Here is a 27,830-nt window from a genome sequence, read left to right on the forward strand (position 1 = left end):
AAATATTTATGCGGCAAATTTAAATTACAAGACTAGGCTGCAAGATTCGTAGATATTCTCAGAAGATATTTAAATGAGAAGACCTTTTTATGCTTTTGCTATCATTTCACCCATATCCTTCCCAATGCTCTCAAAAACAGTAAATAGCAAATAGATTGGTATATAATTCCAGAATAAATATGAACTATGTTCAGAAATTAGCAGAAAGAAATATTTTGCTAACATATATTGACATTAATAGCCATGTGATGGACATAAAGGTTAGCAGCAAGGAGATTATACACAGAACTACCCAAGCAAGCCGTGAGCTATTACGGAACAAAAAAGATGCTAGATGCTCAGCGTGGTTTTTCAGTCAAGGTCGCAGATGCGTTCTGTCCAACTTCTAGAAGAAGTATTGGTTCCATTCGTGTAATGTGATATATTTGCTTTTTAATAGGAATTTTCCAGCTAAGAGTAAAACCAATTTTACAATGTTATTTTATGAATCTCCACTTGATAGTTTGTAACTTTCTGGTGGATTGGTAATACATGGATTCGCACAAACAAAGTTGCTATAGAAACACGACACACAATATATAAAGCGATGGGCGGAACGTACTGTGACCATGACTCGGCCGCAATGTTCATTATATTTTTGATGAGCTTAATTTGAGCAGAACAAAAATTCTCCAAATAGGCCAAAAAGACGTTAATGCTTAGGCATCGTAACTCAATCTCAGACGTAACTTCCGTCAAAGACTAAATGTGAGGTGATGTACTCCTGACACATGAATATGAACAATTGGCAATAGCTAGCATTGACAAAATCAGGGATATCGTTGCGTGAGATTGAGAGACGGATAGGATGTGTCCACCACTGTTTTTCATGCGGAGTAATATAGAGGAGGAACGAGAGCCGTAACATAACTGAAAATGCCTCAAATCCTGCAATTTTTGCTAAAGTGACCGCGACAAAATCAGAAGAAATGGTATCAGGATGAACGGTTTAGAGAAATCGGTGAAAATTTAACACTAGGGCAGGGAATGGCGCAACATTTTAATTTGGATCTAGGCCTTGAAGTATGTTAGACCACTTCACTCACGACCAAACCGTACACGAGGAAGAATGTGGTCAACATCGACTGTTGAAAATAATTTAATCATGAATATTGTGGGTGGGCGTAAGTGTTCCTTCACAAACAATGTAGAAATTAAGTTAGCGAAAAGGATCTAATCAGATATGGAATGTAAATGTAATGACTTGTAGAAAGAGTGGTAACGTCGATTATCGGAATTTAAATTACCAGCGACCGAATGTCATTCACTGGGCTACTGCTTGAAATTAGCCTGAGGGATGTACGAAAGTTAATGACTCCGCTTTTGTTAACTGGACAACTGTAGCATACAAATATTGCTAGTTTTGCAACTTGACACGCTGCAGGCAAGACAGAACAATTACCAAAAGCCAGCTCTTCTCACAAAATATATATTCGTTCGGATTGTTCTTTAACCGCTCCTGCAGCTTAAATCTGACTTGCAGCACACTATATTGGTAACCATGATGAAAGCGCCGCTTTACGTTGTTGTTGCTGTAATAGTTCAACAACCTTGAAATATCAGTCATTTGGATATGGTGCTGGTATAATTTAGGTATTGTGAAGCGGTGACGAGCATTTTAATTAAAAAAATTGATGGAATTCACAAGAATAACATTAGTTACCGCTATCTACCTGAGAATAAGAAATCACCAAAAGCAAATGTCAGTTGGAATAAGGCTTATTCAACAACAAAAAGGAGGCGAATGTAAATTGGCGAGTTTTCCATTTAAAGCACACGAAAAAACGCCATGGATTTGCTAAAACACGTTCAACGCTGTGAGATGTGATCTTACATCCCAGCAAATTAAAGAAAAAGAAATATAATATCACGGAGATCTTCAGGAGTAAACAAAAATTTGTGTGGGCAAAGTTGAACAAAATCCACTTCCATTTACAATTTATTTTATCGAAAATTTTCAAGAATATCCCGAAGCGTCTTGATGAAGAGGAGAGATATGACCAACATAAAGTTGAAGAATGTTAGAGGCAAGGCATAACATCTCGAAAACTAAACAATCTATTTCGTAGTTCACCGGGAAGATTACCTCAAATTATGAAAAAATATGGACATTTTAAAATACTCTCTCCAAAGTAAAAAGATAAATTAAAGTTTTGTAAGTTATTATTTCCTTTTTAATGAAAAAGAAAGTAATCCCTTTTCACTGGTACAAACCAAAGAAACTTGTGCCTGTACAGATAGAAGACAAAACCAATATTTTTTTTCCAATTCAAAATTGGCGAATAGTTATCGAGTATTTTCCGAGGCTCAGGAAAGTATCTTTGAGATATTCTAATAATTTTTGCAATTGTTTATCGTTGATTGCAAAAGGCATATAATTGTCGAAGCTCCACTTGTTATAGTTTCGGTCCGAAAAAATTCCAATTTCCCCCATAGCAAATTTTAACTTAACCGCAATGTTTCGACAATTACAGAAGGTTTATCATGGTTTTCAGATCGTCAATCAATATACAGAGCTGAATCAATTTTTCAAAAATTAAAAAGCATATAAATTACGATAGGCGAAGTGCTTCCAAACCTAACTCATAGCATCAAGTTTAGCTTTATAGTGGTGTATCATAATGTAGTTTCCGTGGGCTCAGCAGGATTTATAACGTGTGGAGGAACATCTTAACTTTCTACAAAAATTGATTTGATGGAAAAATTGTCCAATCTTTTTCTTTTTTTTACGTATTGTGACAATACGATGATATTTGCAACCACCGTTATAAATCCTAGTCAGGTCTTTTATACAAAACGAATAACTTCAAGGGGAAATTCTTGATTAACCAAAACACAACTAAAATAATAAATGACTACAGTCGCTCCTTACATCTAAAACAACCAAAGCTGCAGAATCAGAAACTTGGTAACGAATGATAATTGTAATTCGAAAAAAGTGAACAAACAGAATCGATCACTTTCAACTTGTTCTAACCTTCCTTTCCTCAAAAAGGAAAGAGGTCACGTCACCTAAGTTCTTATTTGCAACCCATCAAAAAAATTCTTTTCATTACGCGACTTCCTTATTCATTCTCATTTCATTTTCCCAGTTATTTTTCATTATTTCCTCCCTATCCACCCTTTCACGTCTCGCAAAAAGAGACAAATATACGGACATTAAGTCGTTATATCACTTACTTATTTACACTTAATTGTATAATTTATTTTTTGTTTTAGTTCACACTATTCTCCCAAATTTTCAAGAAAGTTGATTTTGATACATGCGAAATGTGAAAGAAACCACATCAAATGCGTTATATTCCAAGTACTTGTAGTTTGGATAGATACAATTTTGTTATTATTGCACTCGAACTCGTAGAAGTATCCTTTGAATCTTTCGTTTCGGCCATATAAGGAAGCTACTCAAAGCCTTCAATGCTATTTCTTTCACATCTCCAGATTATATATAAAATTTTCTATCAAAAACAGTAAAAAGACGAATGTAGTCACAGTCTTTCTCATTGTTTTTGTTGTTGAAGGTAGGGACAAAGAATCAAAAGAGAAAGCACGAAAAGTAAAGTAAATTTCAATGAAAATAAGAATATTTCCTTTCAACAAAAATAAAGAGAGTTGGAGCTGGTTTTTTATGCCTTGCTTCGTGTATTCGTAATGTTTGTAGTGAAGCTCTATTACAATTTCACTTCTACTGTACTTTTCTATAAATGCCTTCAGATGGCTTAGCATAAGACTACAACCATCGCCATTGATTTGAACCTTAAACTCCTTCCCTCTCGTTTCGTACTTCTATTGACAACTCAACCTTTCTCCAATTGTTTAAATTACAAAAAAGTAAGAAAACTCTTAAATTTTTCGATGTTTTTTAAAGATTGTTGGATTTGCGAATTGTATTATTCCCCAAATTCAGTTTGAAAAAGGCGATTAAATCGCTCTGACAAGATTTCTTAATATTAACAAAACTTCAAACCGATCAGTCTAAGGTGAATACTTAGTTGATAAATGTTGACTACAGAATATGTTCTATTTCTCGAGAAAAATAAAGAAACGAAATTTCTTTCGCTCACATTTGCTGTTCAGGGTTTTCCGAAAGTATCTAAACGTACAAAAAACAAGTTACCACCAATCGATTTTAATTGAAATTAAATGATATATCGGAAAGTTTTCTGAAGATTTTTTATTGCTAAAAATATTGCAAGAAATAGAAATGGGAGATATACAATTTGCTGCTGGACTTGTTGATTTTATTACTTTGAATGTTTCTTTCCTACTTTTGATTCGTTTCAATCTCTATTGCATATTCGGTTGTTATTTCTATATAATTTCGCTTGTTTAATATTTCCAAAAAATAGGTCCTTCTATTTCAACATTTCAATGTTTACGGGCAGATCCTTTACATATTCGCGGCTCCTTGCCTGGTACTTGCTATCGGATTCTTGTATATATTTAATTTCAGTGCGACTTTCTGCGGGCGATGATGTAAAGGATTCACCCTTACAAAACATTAAAACCTGATTCTGGTTTGGTTATTTCACCGGCTGTTTGTCAAGCTTACACAAAATGACTTCTGATTCCTTCCTAATTTGAATTTCAGCTTAAAATCGACTTCTCTTTATACTAAGCATAAAAACGATTAATCATCCTGCGCTTTGTATTTCGTTCTTGTTTGCAATGAAACAGAAAAACCCACGCGATTAATCCACCGCTTTGCATTTCCTTTTCTCCATTGTTTGTTCATATTCAAACGATTCTTTCAGTAATTGTTCATTTTCTGTACACTTTCATTTTGCCCGTAATTCATATCATTCGAATGTTCATCACTACATGATTATCGATCAAAAAGAAAGATTTCACAAGCACACACGATGTATTCATACACAATTTGTTCATCATTCATGGTTTCATTGTTTATAAATTCAAAACGCGTAAACACACTCCACACATTTTTCATACAAACCAGATACACATCCGTACGCACTCTTACACATACACACTTGTAGCACTTAACTATTTCGGGGACACTTCCATTGTTCAACCTGCCCCATTTTTCACTTGCTCACATTACCCTCGTCGTTTATCGAATTATTCATGTCGCTGCCATTACCACTTCCCAAGGCAGGCAACGAGGTGGCAACGTAAAGTGCAGGATCAATCACTTTGGGAATTGGTTTAATTTCGGTGGCCAACTCTTTTTCAATGCGATGTAGATCAAATCGATCTTCATATGTAATTAGATTGATAGCAATGCCTGCAAATGGAAGGAACATTTTTTAGACTCTGGAAATTTAAAATTAATCAATTGTTAGGACTAAATGAACACAGTTTGCTATTCAACGGTCCTTATTGCTTGAGGAATCAAAATGTCATTTTCAATTACTTGATACGAAAAGTAGCTCCATGAAAGTCGTTTTTAACAAACAAACTTGGGCAGCAGTTCACAGGCACAACAAAGGAATGGAGAAAAGTCAATCCTCCACATATGGAACTTAATTATTTCACTTATATGTCAATTATTCTCTCCTATTTCTATAGCGTAACTACTTTAACTTCGACTTTAATATCCGGATTGCACGAAACTTTCCAGTATTACATCCTCTGCCGTTGCAAAAATTTTTCCTACTCCTAGACTGAACTTAAGGGAATTTTCGGGACAATTTCAGAAAATTTGGTTTGCTTGAACACATACCTGAGGCGTACCACCATAAATTTTTGATATGAAATGAGTCCTGTCTCACTTTTAGTTTGCACATTTCGATCTTTTACTTTAGTATTTTCCAATTAACGCCGAAACTAAAATATGTTTATTAAAACACTACCAAAACACCTTTGTCCGGATAGCTGAGTGGTTAGAGCACAAGACTATCGTATTGGAGGTTGCGGTTCAAATCTCACTGATGGCAGTGAGATTTCTATCGTGATTTGACGTCGGATACCAGTTGACTCAGCTGTGAATGAGTACCTGAGTCAAATCAGGGAAATAATATCGGGCGAGCCCAATGCTGGCGACATTGCCTCCTATATGGTACTATGATCCTGTAGCGTACCATTACGATCTTGAATGAAGTGCTCTAACACACTTCAAGGCCCTGGTCCAATTGGATTGTTGCGCCAATGATTATTATTATTAGAAAACACCTTTCATCCGCTATCACTTTTCCTTTCTTATCAACACATCCGTTGGTATCCGACCCGTACGTGGAACAAGCTCTTCATTATTGTTTCAACGTAAGTTTAGAGGTTTTCAGCAACAGTGACGCTCACTTTCAATGTGCTACTTCCAGATAACAGAAAAGAGAAAACATCGGGGTAGACCAGTCTCAACTTGATGTTGATGATGAAATAGTTCCAAATGCCTCTCTTTCCAAATCTAGAGCCATTTAGCCATGGCCCATGACTCGGTAAGAGAACAAGCAGATGTCATCATCATTTGGAGGATTTAATGAAATCCCTCTACGTCATCCAACCAAGATAGCACGAAGAACGTCATTCATAACGAGACGAAAAGTATCGGCGGCAAGATACAACCCTGCCAAACCCTGTCACGTGACATTTTACGCTTTTATAGTTCAATGTTCGGACGACTTACTGATTCATGCGCGAGTTATCACGATTCAAATTTCACTGGTGGTAGCAGGATTTGTACCAGGCGACTCAGCTGTGAATCAATACCTGAATCGAATCACGTTAATAATCACGTGCTTGCGCAATGATGAATACAATGCCTCCTTCGGTGTACCGTAATCCTGTGGTAATTGTATTACGGCCTTGAATAAAGCATTCTAACACACCAATTGGATTGTCGTGCCAACGATTATTATATGTTGCTCTAATAATAGCTACTGCTTTCTCCGGAAAGTGCTCCTAAACATAATATCGCAGATACAATCGACACTACAGGAGAGTCCAGAGTGGAAACCGGCATGTTCTCTTCGATCATACTTAATCTATTCTAGGAGAATTTTAGCTAATATCTCTGCGACAACAGAAAACACCCACATGCTCCTCAAGCTGTCGCCTTGTAGACAGATGTCCTTGTTCGGAACCTTAACGGTAATGTCCTTCTTCTAATTCTTTTACAACTTTTATAACGGAGCGGAAGTAACTACTCTGCGATGAATTCAGTAGTTACACGGAAAAGCTTGGCAAGAGAGACCGTCAAAGAAGGCGGATTTATTCCGTTTGGTTGCTTTAATGGCAAAAGTAATTTCGCTTTTGCTTGGAGAAGCAATGCGGGTGGCGAAACGTGAATTGGTACCTACGATGGAGCATAAAACCTGGGAAACGCCTGTTGAACTAACACCAACAGCTCTACTATCAAACCCTATCTTCAGCTCCACATGGTGACCGCTGGGAGCTCTTTCTTAATGAAAAGCTGCAGACGCAAAAGGATGAAGGCGAGTCTCCCGAGCCTAAAAATGGGGCAAATTGTTCCAACTGGTCCTACAGATCGGGGGTTGGGCAGAGCTGAAAACCATACACGGAAATCAAACGTTACGAAGTGACAGAAGGAGCCTCGGACAGGATGGACTTTAAAACGACGAATCCGACAACGGAATAATGATTTGCGCATTTTCTCATGGAATGTGTGCTCACTGTACATAGATGGAGCTGCCAAGCAGCTGATACCTGCCTGTATCGACTTTGAACTCTGTGCTTGCGAGGCAAATTTAGAAATATAAAACTCATAAACTTTCACGCCACTACAGAAGAGACTGCAGAATCGGAGAAAGATACTTTCTACGAGATAGTTGCTCGGACCCTCGAAATCTGTCCCAAATATGATATCAAAATCATACTTTGAGGTTTCAACAGTCAAGTAGGGACGGAGCCCGTATTCAGGCTATACGTCTGCTCCCATAGCTTACATAGGGATAGCAATGATAACGGACTGCGGATTATTCAGATAGCAGTATAGCACAAGATGGTTGTCAGAAGTACCTGGTTTGCGCGGAAAGCGGTGCACAAGCGTACATGGGCCTCTCCAGACGGGACCGCTTTCAACCAAATTGACCACGTGTTAATTGAGCGCCGCTACCTCGCAGCCTTGATGAATTCCAGAACATATAGAGGGGCTAATATAGACTAGGACCACTATCTCGTTGGCTCCGAGCTCGAATTACAACACTCTTAGTATAGCAATCAGGTGGAAGTGAATACTGAAGCCATTCACTACACAGCCCTGCGCAACATCTATAAGGGGGAAATGGGTGCCGCAATAACCGCAGATCCTGGAGATGAAGTATCAACAAATGATCTTCACAACGACCTGAAGAATGTTATCATTGATACGGCTACAAAGATACTTGGCCCCAGCCGTAAGAAAAGTCGGAACGGCGGCTTTGACGAAGAATGTAAGTTTGCAATGGAACGGAAGAATGTTGCATACCAAGTAATGTTGCAGTCTCAAACAATGCGAACACGCGCAGAGATCTACCAAGAACTATCACCATCATCATCAACGGCGCAACAACCGGTATCAGGTCTAAGCCTGCCTTAATAAGGAACTCCAGACATCCCGGTTTTGCGCCGAGGTCCACCAATTCGATATCCCTAAAAGCTGTCTGGCGTCTTGACCTACGCCATCGCTCCATCTTAGGCAGGGTCTGCCTCGTCTTCTTTTTCTACCATAGATATTGCTCTTATAGACTTTCCGGGTGGGATCATCCTCATCCATACGGATTAAATGACCCGCCCACCGTAACCTATTGAGCCGGATTTTATCCACAACCGGACGGTCATGGTATCGCTCATAGATTTCGTCATTGTGTAGGCTACGGAATCGTCCATCCTCATGTAGGGGGCCAAAAATTCTTCGGAGGATTCTTCTCTCGAACGCGGCCAAGCGTTCACAATTTTTCTTGCTAAGAACCCAAGTTTCCGAGGAATACATGAGGACTGGCAAGATCATAGTCTTGTACAGTAAGAGCTTTGACCCTATGGTGAGACGTTTCGAGCGGAACAGTTTTTGTAAGCTGAAATAGGCTCTGTTGGCTGATAACAACCGTGCGCGGATTTCATCACCGTAGTTGTTATCGGTTGTGATTTTCGACCCTAGATAGGAGAACTATGTCGAACAAAAAAGCGACTTCACAGGCGGAAGAAGGAAGTCTGGGAGAACCAAGAGGTCTGTGAACTCGAAAAGTACAGGGAGCAACCGCACCAGGCGCGGAAGTTTTACGAAGTTGAGTTTGACGAAGCCTTATTCACATCGATTTTCATCCTGCCGAGACAAAGACGGAAATCTGATTTCCGATAAAATGGGCACATTGGAGCGATGAGTTGAGTGTTTTGACGAACTGCTCAACAACCAAAATATCGGCGAGTTGGAGGTCCCGCCAACTGAAGACGACGGACAAATGCTGCCACCACCAAGCATGGAAGAAACATTCCATGAAAATCATCGGCTTAAAAATCATAAGTCGCCAGGGGCCGATGGAATTACAGCCGAATTGGTTAAATATCGAGGCGACCAATTACACCAAGCGGTTCATCAACTGATTTTCAAGATGTGGGACAACGAATCAATGCCTGACGACTGGCAACGAGGCATTATCTGTCCCATACATAAAAAGAGAGATATCACGCAGTGCAGCAATTATTGAGGTATCATTTTGCTGAATACTATCTATAAGATATTTTCCCCTATATTGTTAGGCGGGATAGAAGTAGGATCACTGTCGAGACCATTCAACATCTACAACGGTCTAAGACAAGGAGATGCCCTATCGTGCGTCCTCTTGAATTTGGCCCTAGAGAAAGGAATTCGTGATGCAGATGTAAATACGAGAGGCACCATCCTCTTCAAGTCCATCGAACTTCTGGCCCACGTTGAACATATTGGAATTATGGGAAGCACAATCCGAAAACGAAGAACATGGTGGCAACGTTAGCGCCAAAAATCAAAGAACTAACAACATCGAATCGCACTGGTCAAACGAAAACATTAAAGATAGGAAATTACAACAATCAAAAAATCTATGAGCGATACCACAACCGTCAGGTTGTGGATAAAATCCGACTCAACAGGTTGCGGTGGGCAGGTCACTTAATTCATAGGGATGAGGATGATCCAGCCCGGAAAGTCTAAAAGGGCAATATCTATGGTAGAAAAAGAAGACGAGGCAGACCCTGCCTGAGATGGAGTGGTCAGAACGCCAGACAGCTTTTAGGGATATCGAATTGGTGGACCCCGGCGTAAAACCGGGGTGTCTAAGAGTTTTTTATTTAGGCAGGCCTAGACCGGATACCGATTGTTGCATTTTGTAATATTTTCCACGAAAAAAACCGAACTATCTTCATCATCATCATCATCATCATCAACGGCGCAACAACCGGTATCCTGTCTAGGCCTGCCTTAATAAGGAACTCCAGACATCCCGGTTTTCCGCCGAGGTCCACCAATTCGATATCCCTAAAAGCTGTCTGGCGTCCTGGCCCACGCCATCGCTCCATCTTAGGCAGGGTCTGCCTCGTCTTCTTTTCCTACCATAGATATTGCCCTTATAGACTTTCCGGGTGGGATCATCTTCATCCATACGGATTAAGTGACCCGCCCACCGTAACCTATTGAGCCGGATTTTATCCACAACCGGACGGTTATGGTATCGCTCATAGATTTCGTCATTGTGTAGGCTACGGAATCGTCCATCCTCATGTAGGGGGCCAAAAATTCTTCGGAGGATTCTTCTCTCGAACGCGGCCAAGAGTTCGCAATTTTTCTTGCTAAGAACCCAAGTTTCCGAGGAATACATGAGGACTGGCAAGATCATAGTCTTGTACAGTAAGAGCTTTGACCCTATGGTGAGACGTTTCGAGCGGAACAGTCTTTGTAAGCTGAAGTAGGCTCTGTTGGCTGACAACAACCGTGCGCGGATTTCATCATCGTAGTTGTTATCGGTTGTGATTTTCGACCCTAGATAGGAGAAATTTTCAACGGTCTCAAAGTTGTATTCCCCTATCCTTATTCTTGTTCGTGCTTGTGTTTGACCAGTGCGGTTTGATGTTGTTGGTTGATTCGTCTTCGGTGCTGACGTTGCCACCATGTATTTTGTCTTGCCTTCATTGATGTGCAGCCCAAGATCTCGCGCCGCCTGCTCGATCTGGATGAAGGCAGTTTGAACGTCTCGGATGGTTCTTCCCATGATGTCGATATCGTCAGCATAGGCCAGTAGTTGGGTGGACTTGAAGAGGATCGTACCTCTTGCATTCACCTCAGCATCACGGATCACCTTCTCGAGGGCCAGGTTAAAGAGGACGCATGATAGCGCATCCCCTTGTCGTAGACCGTTGTTGATGTCGAATGGTCTTGAGAGTGATCCTGCTGCTTTTATCTGGCCTCGCACATTGGTCAGGGTCAGCCTAGTCAGTCTTATTAATTTCGTCGGGATACCGAATTCTCTCATGGCCGTGTACAGTTTTACCCTGGCTATGCTATCATAGGCGGCTTTAAAGTCGATGAACAGATGGTGCAACTGTTGTCCATATTCCAACAGTTTTTCCATCGCCTGCCGCAGAGAGAAAATCTGATCTGTTGCTGATTTGCCTGGAGTGAAGCCTCTTTGGTATGGGCCAATGATGTTCTGGGCGTATGGGGCTATCCGGCCTAGCAAGATAGTGGAGAATATCTTATAGATGGTACTCAGCAACGTGATACCTCTATAATTGCTGCACTGTGTGATATCTCCCCTATCTTGTGAACTTAATTTAGATGAGTTTTACCGTTATGAGTTGCTTTTTAATTTTTCCAGCGAAAATTTTCTCGATAGCTGCAACTACTGCTATAGATGAGGTAAAAATAGTGCTGTCCCTTTTGTATGGACTCAATAATGTGGACGAGTCGAAGAGTCGACTCACCGAGAAGGATTATATTTCCAACCACTACACGCTTAAATTCCATTGGAACATTTTGCCCACTTGCTCTCGATTCTGATCCCCATATATCCAAAAGGAGGTGAACGATGGGGTTTCTGGTGGAAGGTTTCAATTAGTACTTTCCGAAACTGATATTAGTTTGGTTGGTTGCAAAGGAGAGGAGTCCGGATGTCCGAAAGGGATCAATTATTTCAAGGATCCGTTCTCACAAACTACCTAACCCAAATATATGAAATGAAATATGGTGGTCCATGCACATGGTATCTAGGCCCCAAAATAATAATAGTATATAACCCTATTGATTGTAAATATATTTTCTAGCAATTGACTGGGAACCCCATTAAGTTTATCCTGAAATCACCAACTTACAATAATATAGGCTATACTATAGAGCATGACAGTATCAAGCTAGGTGCAAATCGTACTATTACTAACAGAATTATAATAGGGCAAAGTTGTCACTTTTGTGCAAATTTCTTGCATTCTAAGACTCTGAATGTATCATACTAAAGTGAATGGTCTGATAACTGAATGCTTAAACGGACGACCATGCACATTCCCTAAATTCAACAAAAAATCCTCTCAGATTAACACTACCAAATCTTAAGTAGGCAACCTTCAACTTGTCTCTCTTATCGATGATAAAGAGTTCTAATAGGTATGCCTATATGCATTGTCACTCAAGTAACTGTATGCTGCGGATACCTTTGCTGAAGTGGAAGGATTTGCGTTAGCTCTCAGGATCTGTATCCTTTCCACACAAATAAGCCAATGAAGAAAATAGCCAAAAGGAAATACGAATGACAAAAGTAGGTACGATTACGGACCGAACAACCCAGCTCGGACAATTCTGCAACTCATCAAAGATTACTATTTCAAAAAAGTACCTGAAAACACAGACCAAGAAAAGTCGAAACCAAAACATGAAAACAGAGCAAATCAGCGCAGTGCCAATAATTAACGTTACTCGCATGGATTACTCACGTGAAAAGCAAACAGTATTCATCTATACTACAAATAAAAAAGTAACAAATAGACTTTATGACGGAAATGCTAAGATTTTACGAACTTGAAGTAACAATCTCAGTTCGGAAGATTTTCACTTAATTTATCAAGTGATTGGGGAATCCGTGTTTGTCATCATCATCAAACTCTATAAAATCATTCAAACATTCCATCGTAAAGCGCCAACCTAATTCCGGAAACGACAAAGAAATGAAAACTACATTACTTACCCAAGTGCCCGAAGCGCCCTGAACGGCCAATACGATGCAAGTAAGTCTCAGCCATACGTGGAAAATCGAAATTAATAACAACATTCACAGCCTGTACATCAATACCACGTGTAAACAGATCTGAGCAGACTAGATTTCTGCATAGCCCCTGTCTAAAATCATGGAAAACACGATTTCTATGCGCCTGCGCCATCTTGGCATGAATATAATAACAACAATAGCCAAGTTCTGTGATTTTCTTCGCCAACAATTCAACACGCTGCGTTGAATTGCAAAAGATAATCGATTGATTAATTTGTAACTTCGAGAACAGCGTATTCAAGCAATGCACTTTTTGTCGTTCTTGTACGAATGCATAGTATTGTGTCACACCCTTGAGTGTCAGCTCTTCCATAAGATTAATTTCGTATGGTTCTCGTAAGTGTTTTTCCATGAAATTCTTTACACTGAGCGGGAATGTTGCCGAGAACAAAAGAATTTGTGGATCTTTCGGCAGTTTCATTATAACATGATCCAGCATGCCTTTGAAATCTAGTGATAATAGTTTGTCTGCCTCGTCCAATACGAGGATTTTGCACTGTGACATATCTGTCACTTTCTTATCCATTAGATCCAGAATACGGCCAGGAGTTGCAATGATCAATTGTACTGAAAAGGAACAAAAAATCACGAATCATTACCTCCAATCAAAAGTTTACACAAGTCTACATTGAGTATCAAAGCCGTATCAGATCGGTTTTTGTCATTTAACAATCAAATGATGGGGAATCCGAGGAAATTCATCACGATAAAATATTGCGCTCCTAAAAAACACAAGCAACAATTTCACTTTCCGTTTACCTTTCTGATAAATTCGCATAATGTCATCCTTAAGGTTGGTGCCGCCAGTTGTCACCATAACCCGAATATCTAAATGTTTCGCCAATTCAATACAAATTTGCGAAGTTTGCAGTGCTAACTCTCTCGTTGGAACGATGACCAATGCTTGAATAACATCACGAGACGGGTCAATTTGCTCAAGTACGGGAATGCAATAAGCACCAGTTTTTCCTGTACCGTTTTTCGCCCGTGCCAGTATATCTTTACCACTTAACGCGACCGGAATAGCAGCTTCTTGAATTGGTGACGGTTTCTCCCAACCTTTCTCGAAAATGCCCATAAGTAATTCACGTTTTAAGCAAAATTCCTCGAATTCGTTTCCTCGTGTGTCCGTTACGTCCTGAAAAGGCAAATATGAATATCTAATGTCATTAATCAATCAATTATCTTTTACAAATGTTGAAACCTCAAAATGTCAAACCAAGTGCAAATATAAGATGGATTGATCAAAACGTTTACAATTATCGTTTACAGAGAGATACGGGACCAAAATTATTGTAGGTATTATGAATACCACTTTCGTATAGTTCATTTTCTATCATGTATTCTGTAGCACAAGTTGCAGATAGGTTATAGTCTATCCGAAAAACGATCAGGAAAAAAATTAACCAAGTATGTCTCGATCACTAGGCACCAAACGTTAGCACGAGCGACTATACCCCATCAAAACTTGTGACTTGCAAGCTAAGGCGAAGAGCATGAAAATTCACGTATCTGACTTAAGACAGCTATCCTGTGAAGTTTGTTGTTCTCAAAATGTGCTCAAACTGATCTTCAGGGATCTCTGTGGGGCGATGAGAGAAGCATCGCAAAGTGGAAGCTGGACGCTTCGGGTATAGAGGTTTTGTGATTGTCTTATGTCAGGAACCACTACGCACGCTTTTCTATGCGACATAGCTAAAAATTCAAAATATTCCTTCTGTATTTCTAAACTTGAAGATGTAGACACGAACATGTTAAAGACATGCGCTCGCCGGTTATATAAGTTTATTTTATATGATGGTGATGTCCTACACAGCTACAATAAATTCATATGAAGTACAAAAATTTGACCTTCCATAACTTTGTCAAGGATAGTTGGATTTCGTTCAAACTTTCCAAAATTGTGTGCTACGTTATTATTCTGCTGCCTGTACATATATACGAGTAAATTTCTAAAATAGGTAATATACTATCCCCATCACTAACTTTCGAGTAGATACCGGAATTGAATGTATTTTGACGCCCAGATTTTTGTTATTTTTTTCTGATTTTTCGATTGGATAGTTTCTGAGAACGAGGCCTGTTACACTTTTCGCGGCACATATATTTTAAGCCTTCACTCCTCTATGTTTCACCCAATATCAGAGACAAAACCAGCTTCGAAAAGTACTTATCAAGCCCTTATTACATCAACCACACGACCATATTCAAATATACACCCTTCTTTCGCATGCACGGGAGGAGCCTCTCTTTAACACAACGCAAAATGATGCCACTCGATGGATGTAACCCAACTCAAAAACCACATGTTCTAATTTCCGTGACAATAACTTCAGCCGTTTCCGAGTAAATCGGTTGTAATAGATATTGAATTGATTCTAATAGGGGTTGGTTTTACACAAAACCTTAAAAAGCGTAGCAAAGAGAAAGAATAACATTCTGGTTAATGCAACTGCACTCAAAACTGCCACCATCCTTCTAGATGAATACGTTTGAAGTACGCTAAACAGGACTGGGTTGTAAAGCGTAGCTCGAAAACCGTATTGAATCTGGCTCCCGGAGTTTTTAGAAAACCACGAAAGTAACGAAGGCATGTTCCAAGGACACCGATATATGTTGTAAAGCCTGAGAAGCATCAAATTCGCTGCATAATATTGTTGAGAAATGTAAAATATGCCCTCCTTTCTTGATTGAACCAAGTTTAATTGCTCGCAGTGCAACAAAAATTCCTACACATGACGAATATTCCACTTTATTCTATTGGAAATAGGAAATCAAATGTTGGTATTAACCATTTAAGGGATTAGTCTATATTACAGATGTCAAAAAATCTATTTTTTTGTGTATTTATCAACTGCTTACACCTTTAAATTTACCTTTAAAAATATCAATTTCAATTTCGTCAATTTTATCCACGCTTCCCTTAATAAAAAATATGCTAGTTATATATACGTATTTCGGGCACTTATTGTACCCTTCTTAAGTATACAATCAACTAAGGTATCAAGGTCACTGCGGCAAATTTCATGTCAAAGCATTCATTACTTTTTGATTTACGCTTGGTTTTGTGCGATGCTAGAAATCGTCCAATGCATTAAATTTTGTCTTTGGAATGAAATTTCGGTTGCAAAAATGTTCAGACTGACAAAGAAATCCTTCGGATACCATACTTTGTTGGAAGTTGTGAAATTGTTGAAGACGAAGAATATTCCGGACGACTATCAACCTCTACCGATGGACAACACACCAAGCAAATCGAAAATCAAGGTCATGTTAATAGTTTTCTTCGATTATCGTGGTGTTCTCCATTCAGAATTCCTTCCATCTGGGCAAACCGTCAATAAGGATTATTATTTGAGTGTTATGTTTCGGTTGCGTGAAGCTATTCACAAGAAGAGGTCTGAATTGTAGGCAGAGAATTCTTGGCTTTTGCATTACGATAATGCACCTTCTCACACTGTAATCGTTCTCCCTGACTCTTTCTCCAAAAATCCGATGTGTGATTTAACAGACTTCCGGCTATTCCCGAAATTCGAAAGACCACTGAGGCGATTTTAGAAGTTAGAAGATTAGTTTAGAAGGCGACCAAATAGATTTGGAAGAATAAATAACAAGTCGGGAAACCGGAAGTCGGACGCTTCAGATATATAAAAATGTTTCAGTGTGCATTTGTCTCATTAGAACCTAGCACGTAATAGATGCATACACATATTATGTGAAAATCTCCACTTTCAAGTGATATTGACAAAGTCTTAAATTTGCAAAGAAGCGACAACTTCGGCATATTATAAGTTAAAAGTGCGATTTCCACTAAACTTGGTAAAATAATGCTCTGTATTATAGCTCACATTACTAAAAATTACAGTAATATACTATTATTAACTTTATTTGGACAGATCCGTATGGACGGCATTTCGGAGCCTAGGGATCATATAGTGGCAGCCACCTGATCTTTTTATTCTATTTTCTTCCCATTTTAGCTTGGCGTTCGCTTAAATATAACTTTCGCAGTTTCCCTGATAAGTTTGAATTCTAGATCCACTCACGATTAGATTTAGTATAGACGACGAAATTGCATGCAGTGTGGGATATCACCGCACGTTGAGTTTAACGGGGCAGGGGTCATTGTATACTCAACAGACGGAATTTTCTCCACTCAATATAATTATGCCTCGATTAATATTTTCAAATAACTTCCTAGTTTTTGAAAATCTCGTTTTTATTACACCCATATTAGAGGACAAATCTGATCTTTACCCAATAGTGAGAGAGACATTGCATTTACTGATATGCCTGGCAGGCCCGCTAACAATAAGCGATGGCAGTGTGTTCGTAATTTCTCACACAAAAATAAAGCAAAAAAAAAAAAAAAAATATGCGCAATACTTACACTAGTCTTAGGTCTAGTATCCTTTGGAGGAATCTGTAGTTTTGATTTCCAACCAATGTCATCGTTATTTAAAGTTGCTGTAGCAACCGTCTTATCATTGTTTATACTGAAAGATGAAATTATATTTGATTACCATGAGTTTATGCTGAAGAAATCGCACGAAGGCACTGCATTGGGACGCATACTCACCTCTTGGGATTGCCATGATTGGCAGAATTCATATTCAGATGATTGGCAGCGTTCATATTTTCTGTCATCATTTTGAAAAAATAAGCTAAAAAATCGTCTAAACGTTGCTTATTTCCTTTTTACAATTCAATAATATTAATAATAAAAAAAATATATAGTCCTTAGAAAAAAACTAACGTTAATCCACTTTCTCTCTATAATTTCGTTTCACGTTTTATGTTTGTTTTGTTTATACACAGCGCGGGAATTCCGACACTTTGCTACTGCAGCTAAATATTAACTTCATTCATTTATCTGTCTTTTCAATTGTTTTTCTCCTTTTTGCTTTAAATCACTGTGCATTTATCATTTGTTAACGATTGAACGATTTGAACTTATTCTCGGAATCTTCGTTTAAAATACACTTCAGTTAGCACGATGTGGTGTTAGTTTTCTTGGTCGAATTCTTTTATTTTGCTCGCGAAAATCTTCACACCTTCTGAAACGATTGAGACTTAAACAACTAAGAGGGTTTAAGAAAAATAACCAAAATTATAAATAAAAAATTATTTTAAATATAAAAAATGTCTTTAAATAGTTCTTTTTGGCTAAAATTAGCATTAGTTAAGGCTTTTTCTGCCCCACTTTTTTAGATCCGTGTTTATATGTACAACTTTTTTCAAAGATTTCTTAGATAAATGCATTTATATTGTTCGTCTGATCACAATATTAGCGAAACGCTTCACCGATTTCTTCCTTAAGTCCGTTATGTCTTATAACTTATTTAATTTTTGTTTTAGAGGGAAAAGTTATCCAGTTGCATTTGCATCTTTATGGCGAATAAATTGCCATTCATTCACCTTCGGATTAATGATGTTTTTTTGTTCTCGAAGACTGAAAGAGAAGAATGAAAATGAGAATGAGCACATGAAATTTATCAGTGGTAACAATTAATTTGGAACAATTCTGTCAGATCGGACATTTTCATTTAACAGTCAAATGATGGGGAATCCGAAAATATATCATCATGTTTTTGAGTTCCTGTAATTTCCGCCCAGAGAAATTATACATACTTTTCTCAACCAACATAGCATAAAAAGAATAAGCAAAGGTTTACTTATTACTAGCCAATTGCCTTCTCAAAAATCACCATAATTAAACAAACCAAACGCATTACTCTGCAGGGCATATTCAACGAGCCATACTTTCACTGCTTTGATAAGGAAACCTATTTATAGAGCCTATCAAAACTTGGGACGCCATGAGTCAATCGTACAGCGCTTATCTGAATCTCACGATAGATTCAATCGGGGAAAAACTAGTCACATTTTAGGGCAAGAAGTAATTGTTTTTAAATAATGAAATGCACCTTTCACTTTACATGAAATTATGAAAAGCCGAAGTTTCATCTTACATAGTAACGTTTTTAGCTAGCACGTGGTCTAATCGTAGTAGAAGTTGTTAATGCGCTTATTATTGTTGTAATGAGTACTTTCTAGATGTGAAAATATCAATAACATCTAAACCATTAACAAAAATAAAAATTGCAAGCCTATCCAAGGCGTTTAACTCCAACCTACCTACCTCTTACACCTATAGCAAAAAATCGGAAATATAAGCGATAAAACTGATAACCTACCATGCATAGTCTAGAAAAGAAAATCCAAAAATATCCAGATTTTATCGCTCGAAATGTGTGGGTAATATGAGTGGTGAAATGAGCCCGTGTAAGTTTTTTTACGTTTCATATTTTCATCAGAAATGAATGGGGGAAAGAGGTTGAAGCAATTGCGAGCCATGCAATACCTAAGAGTAGTGACTACTGTGCCTTTTTATCCAGCCGCGGCTGTCAAAATAATTATTTGTGAACCCTTATCCAAAATCACACTGAACGGATAACAAAAATATTTGCTAACTCTGGAACCCTTTCCTAGAAATTTATCGCTCGTCATTCACTGAAAGGGAAGTATACAGGAAGAATACATATATAAAATAACTATGAGATCTTTGTTTCTTACATTGTCAGACGTTGATGTCCTTTCACAAATCGCAAAAAAACGTGTTTCACTCTAGTGTTTCACGGACAATCCTAGAACTATAGGAAAATCAAATTGAAAATCAAGGCAGACGTACATCTGCCTGGATGGGTCAAGACCGCTGAGGAAGACGACCTGCTCGCGATACAATTTTCGCATTTTCTTATACGTAGGGTGCATCTAGTAATTCACAGTCTCCTTGCCGATGTGTATCTGTGAATCCAATTCTCATTGGTGGCAGAGAGATTTGCTCCTTGACGGGATGTCAGACCTGAGTCAAATCAAGATAATAATCATGGGCGAGCGCAATGAACATTGCCTCCTACACACACCCAATAATGCACTAAGCAAAAGCCTCGTAGCAATACAGTTTACACCGATAGCCGCTGTTTTGTTTAGGTTATGATAAATATTTTGTAGTTATTGTGTTCTGGAATTAATTGTGTTTTTAATGTGTAGCGGACTAGTGACCCTTGATTCGTTTCGATCGCTAAAAGCACGTGGTATTCTAACTCCCTACTTATTTTTCTACAACAATCACTAGTAAGAGTGGACAGAGGATTACGAAATCGATGTGCAAAATCTCGGGTTTTGCAACCAACCAATTCTCAAAGGTTCGGAAGACAAACACAAAACTGTCAAACATGATGCCAAAAAAAGGACCTCATAATTATGGTCAGATGACATCTGTTATTATCATAAATCTTTTAGTTGAGGAGCAAAATAATGACGCTATTATGGGCACAGACCGCAATGAAAGCGACAAACGTTAGGACCATCTATTTTATCAGAAGCTGACGAACGTCAAATTTCTCCTCTAGAAATAAGATCTCCACTCTCGAGAAAAGACGAAGACCAATATTCAGAATTTCATAATTGCCCACGTTAAGAGTATTGATTTCATCATCAACAACCAGTATCCGGCTTAGACCTGCCTTAATAAGGAACTCCAAGCATTTCAGTTCTGCGCGAGGTCCACCAATTGGATATCCCTAAACGCTGTCTGAGCTCCAGGCAGGGTATGCAACATCTTCTTTTTCTAGATAGTGCCGTTATAGACTTTACTAGGACCCGCCCACCGCAAACTATTGAGCCGGATTTTGTCCACAACCAGACGTTCATCCGTCCATCCTCCTGTAGGGGGCCAAAAATTCTTCAGAGGATTCTTCTCTCCAACACAACCAAAGTTGGCAATCTTTCTTCCAAAGAACCCAAGCAGCAGCAAATATCACCTTGTGGCCACTTCGGTTACGTGGCTCAAAACTCAACCGTGGAATAAGTTTTCAACTGGTCTGGTCCGCCATCAAGTGGATAGCGGACTCAGGACTCTCAAATTCCTAAACAAAATCTAATTTTTTGATAATTAAGAATTGACTGGCGACAACAAAGATTCTCTTCGATCAATTTAAGACGTATACAATAGTAATACGGCCAACTTCTCCAACTCACTACACCTAAGTCTAAGATTTTCATTCTCAATAACTTGTCCACCTGCTCTCACGTACTTATCTGATGTGACGCACTAGGGTCCTTATAAAGTAGACGTCCCAAGTGCATCTTCTCAAAAGATCAAAAGTTCGACTGTGTATAATCCACCATCGATTGATCTCTAACTATGAATAAACCTTCAAAAATCCAAGCTTTGAAGAAAAATGTTCGTTTATTTCCTCTAACGGAGTAAACTTTAGAAAGGGGGGCAAATGGAGCAGTACTGATGCTAAGTCTGCGTCCCAACTAGGAAAAACGTGGATACAGCAGATACATTTTACCAGCCTATTTTCGCGCACAACGGCTTTTGCTTGATTTTGATTAAAGTTTTGTGATTATTTAGCTGCGTATGGGAGAGAGTTGAAACCGACAACTTCATGGCAACGTAACCAATGCATGTTCATGGAAGTCTTCCTTTGCAACGCGCATGACTTTCTGTTTGATTTATTAGGTATATAATGTGTTCCTTGACATCCATACACACTACCCAGAATTTCTGTTTCAGTTTGACCGAAATCACAAACTTATGTTAGATATTGAACGTTATTTGTCGCCATCCCCCTGGGTTTCGACCAGTCCTGGCAAAAACGTTCCGCAAATACGGTTCAGTATTTCGCTCAAAAACGGAGAGAGACCTTGAATGACGCATAAAAGCACATTAATGCGCACTAAGTAATGACAGGCATTCTTCAGAAACATGGAAGCATGAAAGATTATTTTGAAATAAACACTAGCAAAACGAATCTGCTCATCCATCAGCTCTATTCAATGATCGACAATGTCTTTCTAGTTACATTATATAGTCAATTTGGCCACCAAGGCCAGGATTGGCTCGGTTGGTTTCTGCGCGAGACTATCGGAAAATATAATTTCGATGCCTATTCATACACAATGTAAAATGTGGTAAAAAGTGGGGAACAGTCCGTAGCATGGCACGAGGTGCGGTAAACTTGTGCCATATTGGCGAGTATCCAATCTTTTACAGAACATTGAAAGATTTCATGAAATTCCCTGAAGAGGAAGTTATATTCCATTCGCCAAGTCCAGAAGTCAGTTTAAAGAGCCTAAAGACACTCTACGAAATTATATCTAATTGGCCATCGTTTGGGGCAGAGTTGGAAGACCGAAGCGGGGTGCATTATTTCGAACACGCTGGATGTAGCGTCAATGTTCACACAACTGAGCTGGGGCACCTCCTTAGAGAAGAAGAAAAAGATTGTGATTCCCACAAACTGTAAGAAAAAATGTTTCGATACGAGGGCCAAATCTATCATTGCAAAATTGAAAGCCCCAGGGACGTCATTCCAGCAATACTCACTAGTCATGTGAGAATATCGACGGCAAGATAAACACCACCGTTTTGAAGGAATAAGTAGTTGTCAGAAAACGCTTATTTCCTTTTCATTGGGAAATACATTAGGAGTAAAATTAGCAATTCGTTTCATAATTATAATAATCATTGGTGCGACAATTTAAGGGAACAGCCATTTCCATAGCAATTAATAAGCCATATATATACAGGGCCGTAGGAGGAAAACACTGCATTCGGGATGAAAATCATCCCGATTCCGATGAAATTCCATAATCTAGTTTCATTAGTTTTTTCTCTTCCTTCTTAATTTAAAATCGTGATCCTTTAACCAGTTAACAGAATCTAGATTAATAACAATAATGGTTGGCGCCACAATCCAATTGAATGTGGGCCTTGAAATGTAAGAGCACTTTATTCAAAACCGTAACGGTACCCTACAGAGGCAGTGTAGTCGGCACGATTATTGCCTTGAGGTACTCATAACAGTTGAGTGGACTGGTATTCGACAACCCTTCCGATACGACAGGCTAGCCATTCGGACAATCAAATTGGATACTAAGTAATTAATGCATTTACACATTTTTTATTGAATTTTAATCTTGGTCATTCTAGCAGATGAGAGAAAATGATCCCCATGGATATTTTATCAGATGAGATGCCAATAAACTTTCAAATTAGACAGCGTAAACCATAACAAAAAATATGGGAGCGATGTACGACAGACGGACGAACCTTCAGACCTTCCCTGTTATTGGAAAGGAATTATGGACTTATCCCTGTTAATGGAAAGTGTAGTGTAGGGATCAAAATACGGACAAGGAACATACAACCTGATTCAATGCTTCACTGGATATAGCGGATGTCGAAAACATTATTTTCATTGACTTAATCCCTATGATCCCCCCAACGCTAACATCTTCGACCTTATTCATATTGTCTGAAGATTAGATGGCAATTGTGGAGTAGGAAGACGATACTTTGAACAGTTAAACGAGCAAGAGGTGACCTGCTCCACGAAGATTTTAAAAATTACCCACAAGCACGTGGAAAATGACGACTTATCGTAACACACTCTTTAACCGAGAAGGTATGTGGAATGAATAATATGTTCAACAGAGCTGAGATACACGGTAAAATATGATGGATCTATGCTACTATTTATGGCTAGCGAATTTTTAATTATAGGGCGACGACGTGATACTAGTTAATTAGAAAATAGTTGCTATCCATGTGTATAAGGATGCCCTTGTAACTACTTCCATCGCACTGCTCCTAAGGCACAAATGAGACAGCATCTGAGTTGCCTCTGCCCTGGACGAAACCGCAAATAGTCAATAACTGCTATACAACTTTAGAAAGAGGATCACGGAGCAAATACTCAACGTTTTCTAAACATTTTTTTTTTAAATTTGAAAAATAATAAAATGGAAACTAGGAATAGAATAAATATTTCGAAAATTACACGATTCCCGCTTAATATAGCGAGATGCACGCAGGAGGCAATAACCGAGCGAGAAAAGCGGCAATTCTACACATTGTTTTAAATTCAGTGGTAATAGCGCGATAAATCAGCGCAGAGACAGGACACACATAATATCCTACGTATTTTTTGGCGAGCCGAGCGAGTGGAAACTATTTAAATATAAGTCGCCAATACCAAAGGCATATCCAAAACATGCATTTGCACGAGAGGCACGTCAAATGGACGGTGGTGTCACAATATTGGCAGGAATAGAATTCGATGGGAAAATGGATGTCGTGATAGGTTGGTTGTCACTACAGTACCCTAATTTATGAGCAACTATCACGTTACGCTACAAAACATCCGAGTTTGAATTACATTAACATCAAGTTAACACCCGTGTCGTCGGCAAATTAGCAACCTTACTTTGCGCCGAAGGACGACTGTTTACGGCGGTGAATGAGCAAAAAAATGCAAACAGGAAAGCATGGTCGCAAATCGAATAAAATTACATCAGCGTTTAGTATTCTCCTTTGGCAAAACGGATGTGGGACTTCCGAAGCACGCATATGAGGTTTTCTCTAGTTTTAGAGCGCCGAGCAGCTATTTTTTCAATTTCTAACGTGTATATAAATGTTATATTTTATTTAACTCGCTTCAGTTTTCTGAATCCAACCGTTTGAAAGTTTAGCTCATAAGAGTAAAATTGTCAAGTTCCATTGCAACGTCTTGCAGTGCTGGAAGGCAATTGTCGATCGCTAGGTCGGTCATTGACCTGACAAAGTCCACGCCTCTACTCTTCTAGGTCGAGCGACCGCATCCTCCAAATCCAGGTGGTCTTTCCACCTTCCATTTTACCCTTGAGTAGGCACCTGGGAATTCTTCTGTTATCCGTACGTTCTACGTAGCCGCCCCTTGGAGCTTTGGATCTGGGCTGCCGGCTTCTGGTTCGCTGCATAATAGGTGCGACTCACTGTTGTACTTCATTCCCATTTGTTCGGCACCAGTCAGTTATGTCAGAGTGACAATAGACTGACTCATCCATCCTTCAATTGTTTATGGGAAGCTGACCGTATAAGGTTACTGTTATGCTGGGGCCAACCATTATTTACGATCAATTCACAAAAAGCCAGCCACATGTTAACGCCAGTTACACTTCGTACGCGCCGATTACGCTACAGTTAGTGTAACTATGTTGCCAGCTCAAAACTCTCAACTTGCAAACTTGTTGAAATTCATCCACATTTTTGCAACTTCGCTACAACTTATAATGGCTGGGGATAGAATGCAATATTGGTAACCCAAAGGTATCTGGTTTCCTTAGATACCTATTATTATCTGAGCCGAATAGTATCCAACATCCAATCTATCGTATCATCCTGAAATCAATTTAACCTTTCTCAGTAATTGATTTAAATTCATATGAAATTCTATATTTTTCCCTTGCATGTTGTATCCTCAGTGAGTTTTGGAAAAAAGAGAACATAAAACCTTTGAGGCAATAATTCGAGTTTATGCAAGCAAAATCCTGTCCGAACTGCCAAGCTTGCTTGAATATGCGGTGCAGAGCGGGCTGGCCAACTGGCATAAACATTTCAACGCTCGCGTGTTAGATATTACCATTTTATTCTAGGAGACTAGGCTGTCTCCTTTGGCGTTCAGTTTCACTTAAGCAATTTTATGCCTACCCGGCTCAAATACCATGGCACAGTTCTCCTCTTCTATAAAAACAATTTATCTCTCACAATGCGGGGCACAGAACAATTAGCAATGGAAATGAAGCAAACTCCATGAGCCCAAAAAGCACTGCTTAGCAACGGAAGACGAATGGAAACACGGAAACCTGGGACTGGTAGACATTCTCCCGCAAAAGGACTAAGAATTCGGTCCAGCCAAAGTCCCGTGTAAAATGCACGAAAAACTGGCCCACCTCATGCCACGACGAACACCTCACTTGGCGAATTTTCCGGAGTGGCTTGCATCGCTCCAAAATCGGAAATATTTACAGTTAGATCGCCACGACTCGTCTCAAGTAAATTGAGCGGCGTTCGCCAGACAAATTTCAGAACCGCCAACTAGCGCCAATAATTGCACAGAGTCGAACTCCAAATTGTCGCTGTCACCTGAATTTCACTTCTAGCATGGAGCCGCTGCCTCCGTCCGCCCGCTTCCAAAAGACAACACTTCCAAAGCACTCACAGTGCAACCGGCACCCGCTAGTAGGCCATTTCTCCGATACCAGACACTCCACTAACAAAGCATCCAACTCAAAACGGATCGCACAGGACCGGTCCACAGGGTCCGTCGACGACAAACGAGGTCCGTGGGGCCAATGCACGATGTGCCCAGCTCCCTCCGGTCCCGTTAGGCCTGCACAGAATTCCGCTTGTCACACTCGTACCCGCACCGAAATTAACCGTGCAGAACTCCCAGCGACGCGTTCAAATGCAACAAATTCGCCATCCCAGCAGCGCCGAAATGAGGCACAAGACAAAAATGGCCTACGGTGGCACCTCACCGCCACCGCTACCGTATTGCGAGACTCCGCTGTCCAATTTCCCGATCGCGGATCAATCCCACGCGGAAAATTCACGCGACAGGCTTAGAAAACTGTCCCCAGGCGGGACCGAAGCGACACCACTCACTCGGCGGCGACTGGGACTCACGGACAGAAATTTTCCACACAAAAACTTTCTACGCACCCGAAATTCTCGCGTCTCTTCGCCGTTCGACGGGAAATCTAACACTTTCCCGGCGCAAAATTACATGAAGCTCGAATCAACGCAAAGTATACGAGTCCCTGCGAAATTTGCGATAATTTACAAGTTTTACCTTTCTCTCCTCTTCCTTTATTCTCCTTCTATAAAAATTGAATTCTGTTCCTCTTGTGTCGTCGTCGTCGTCGCCTTGTTTTTTTATTCACGGATGCCACAAGCAAAATGAAGTAAAATCCGAGCAGAAAGGGGAAATTTCTCAACCACACCAACACCAACACCCGCCGCGGCAGCCACACAACCGAACTTTCTTGTGTACAAATACGGAATTCGAATTCAACATGGCTGAACGGTAGTTTTTTTATTTACGATTTCCCGATGATAGCGCTTGCTTCGATGACGGCGCGCCGTGTTCAAAGAGAGAACTACTGTACGACGTGATTTTTCTTATGTGATGTTGGTAGCGGGAAAAATTGAATCTGGGGTCCGTGGGGTGTATGAATTTTTTTACGAAATTTTTGAAACAAATGAACTGCAAGCTTTCCATGGAATTTATCGCGGAAATTGCGGGAGCAGGGTCGTGGTAACCTGCCAGATACTTTGATCAATGAATTCTACTGTGCTTGTGCAGGTCTGATTCTGTTTGTATTGCCAAATTGGGTAGGAAAGACTTTCACTACATTTTGTGATTCGGGGTAAACAAAAACTCACAGGTAAATAGCTAAACCGATCCAATTGAAGACAACTAATACTTTTCAGTTTCCGCTGAATGCGCCACATCATGTCATTATTTGCACCAAACCATTCCATGAGTATTCTTCCCCATTTTTTGGCTTTTACGGTCGCTTCTCTTTCCAGCGCTATTATCACTTCTTTTGATTAAACAACAATTTCAGAGTTTTTCAAAACGACCCAGTTTTGCGGATTTCATTTTTGCTCACTCATGGTTATTTATTTTTCGGGTAGCATGTCAACCGCATCTACCCGCCACCGTTCGCGGTTACCCGAAATGTGCTTCAGCTCGTCCCAGGGTATCC

At 39.6% G+C, this 27,830-nt stretch overlaps 1 protein-coding gene across 2 annotated transcripts; it reads right to left on the reverse strand.

The window, feature by feature from the left end:
• Window positions 1–675: 675 nt before the first annotated feature.
• LOC119656951 (ATP-dependent RNA helicase me31b) lies at window positions 676–27,086 on the reverse strand. 2 transcript variants are annotated; one of them, XM_038063668.1, is made up of 7 exons: window positions 26,912–27,086; window positions 18,642–18,675; window positions 17,803–17,887; window positions 17,614–17,719; window positions 13,983–14,361; window positions 13,143–13,790; window positions 676–5,284 (listed from the first exon to the last, which is right to left on the reverse strand). In XM_038063668.1, the coding sequence occupies exons 3-7, from the start codon at window positions 17,871–17,873 to the stop codon at window positions 5,085–5,087; spliced, it is 1,404 nt and encodes a 467-aa protein (XP_037919596.1). In that variant the 5' UTR covers window positions 17,874–17,887; window positions 18,642–18,675; window positions 26,912–27,086; the 3' UTR covers window positions 676–5,084. The 2 variants fall into 2 exon arrangements, with proteins under 2 accessions (XP_037919596.1, XP_037919604.1); XM_038063676.1 differs by lacking the exon at window positions 18,642–18,675.
• Between the last annotated feature and the right edge of the window lie 744 nt (window positions 27,087–27,830).

The sequence above is a fragment of the Hermetia illucens genome, chromosome 1 (assembly GCF_905115235.1).
Source record: "Hermetia illucens chromosome 1, iHerIll2.2.curated.20191125, whole genome shotgun sequence".
Taxonomy (NCBI): domain Eukaryota; kingdom Metazoa; phylum Arthropoda; class Insecta; order Diptera; family Stratiomyidae; genus Hermetia; species Hermetia illucens.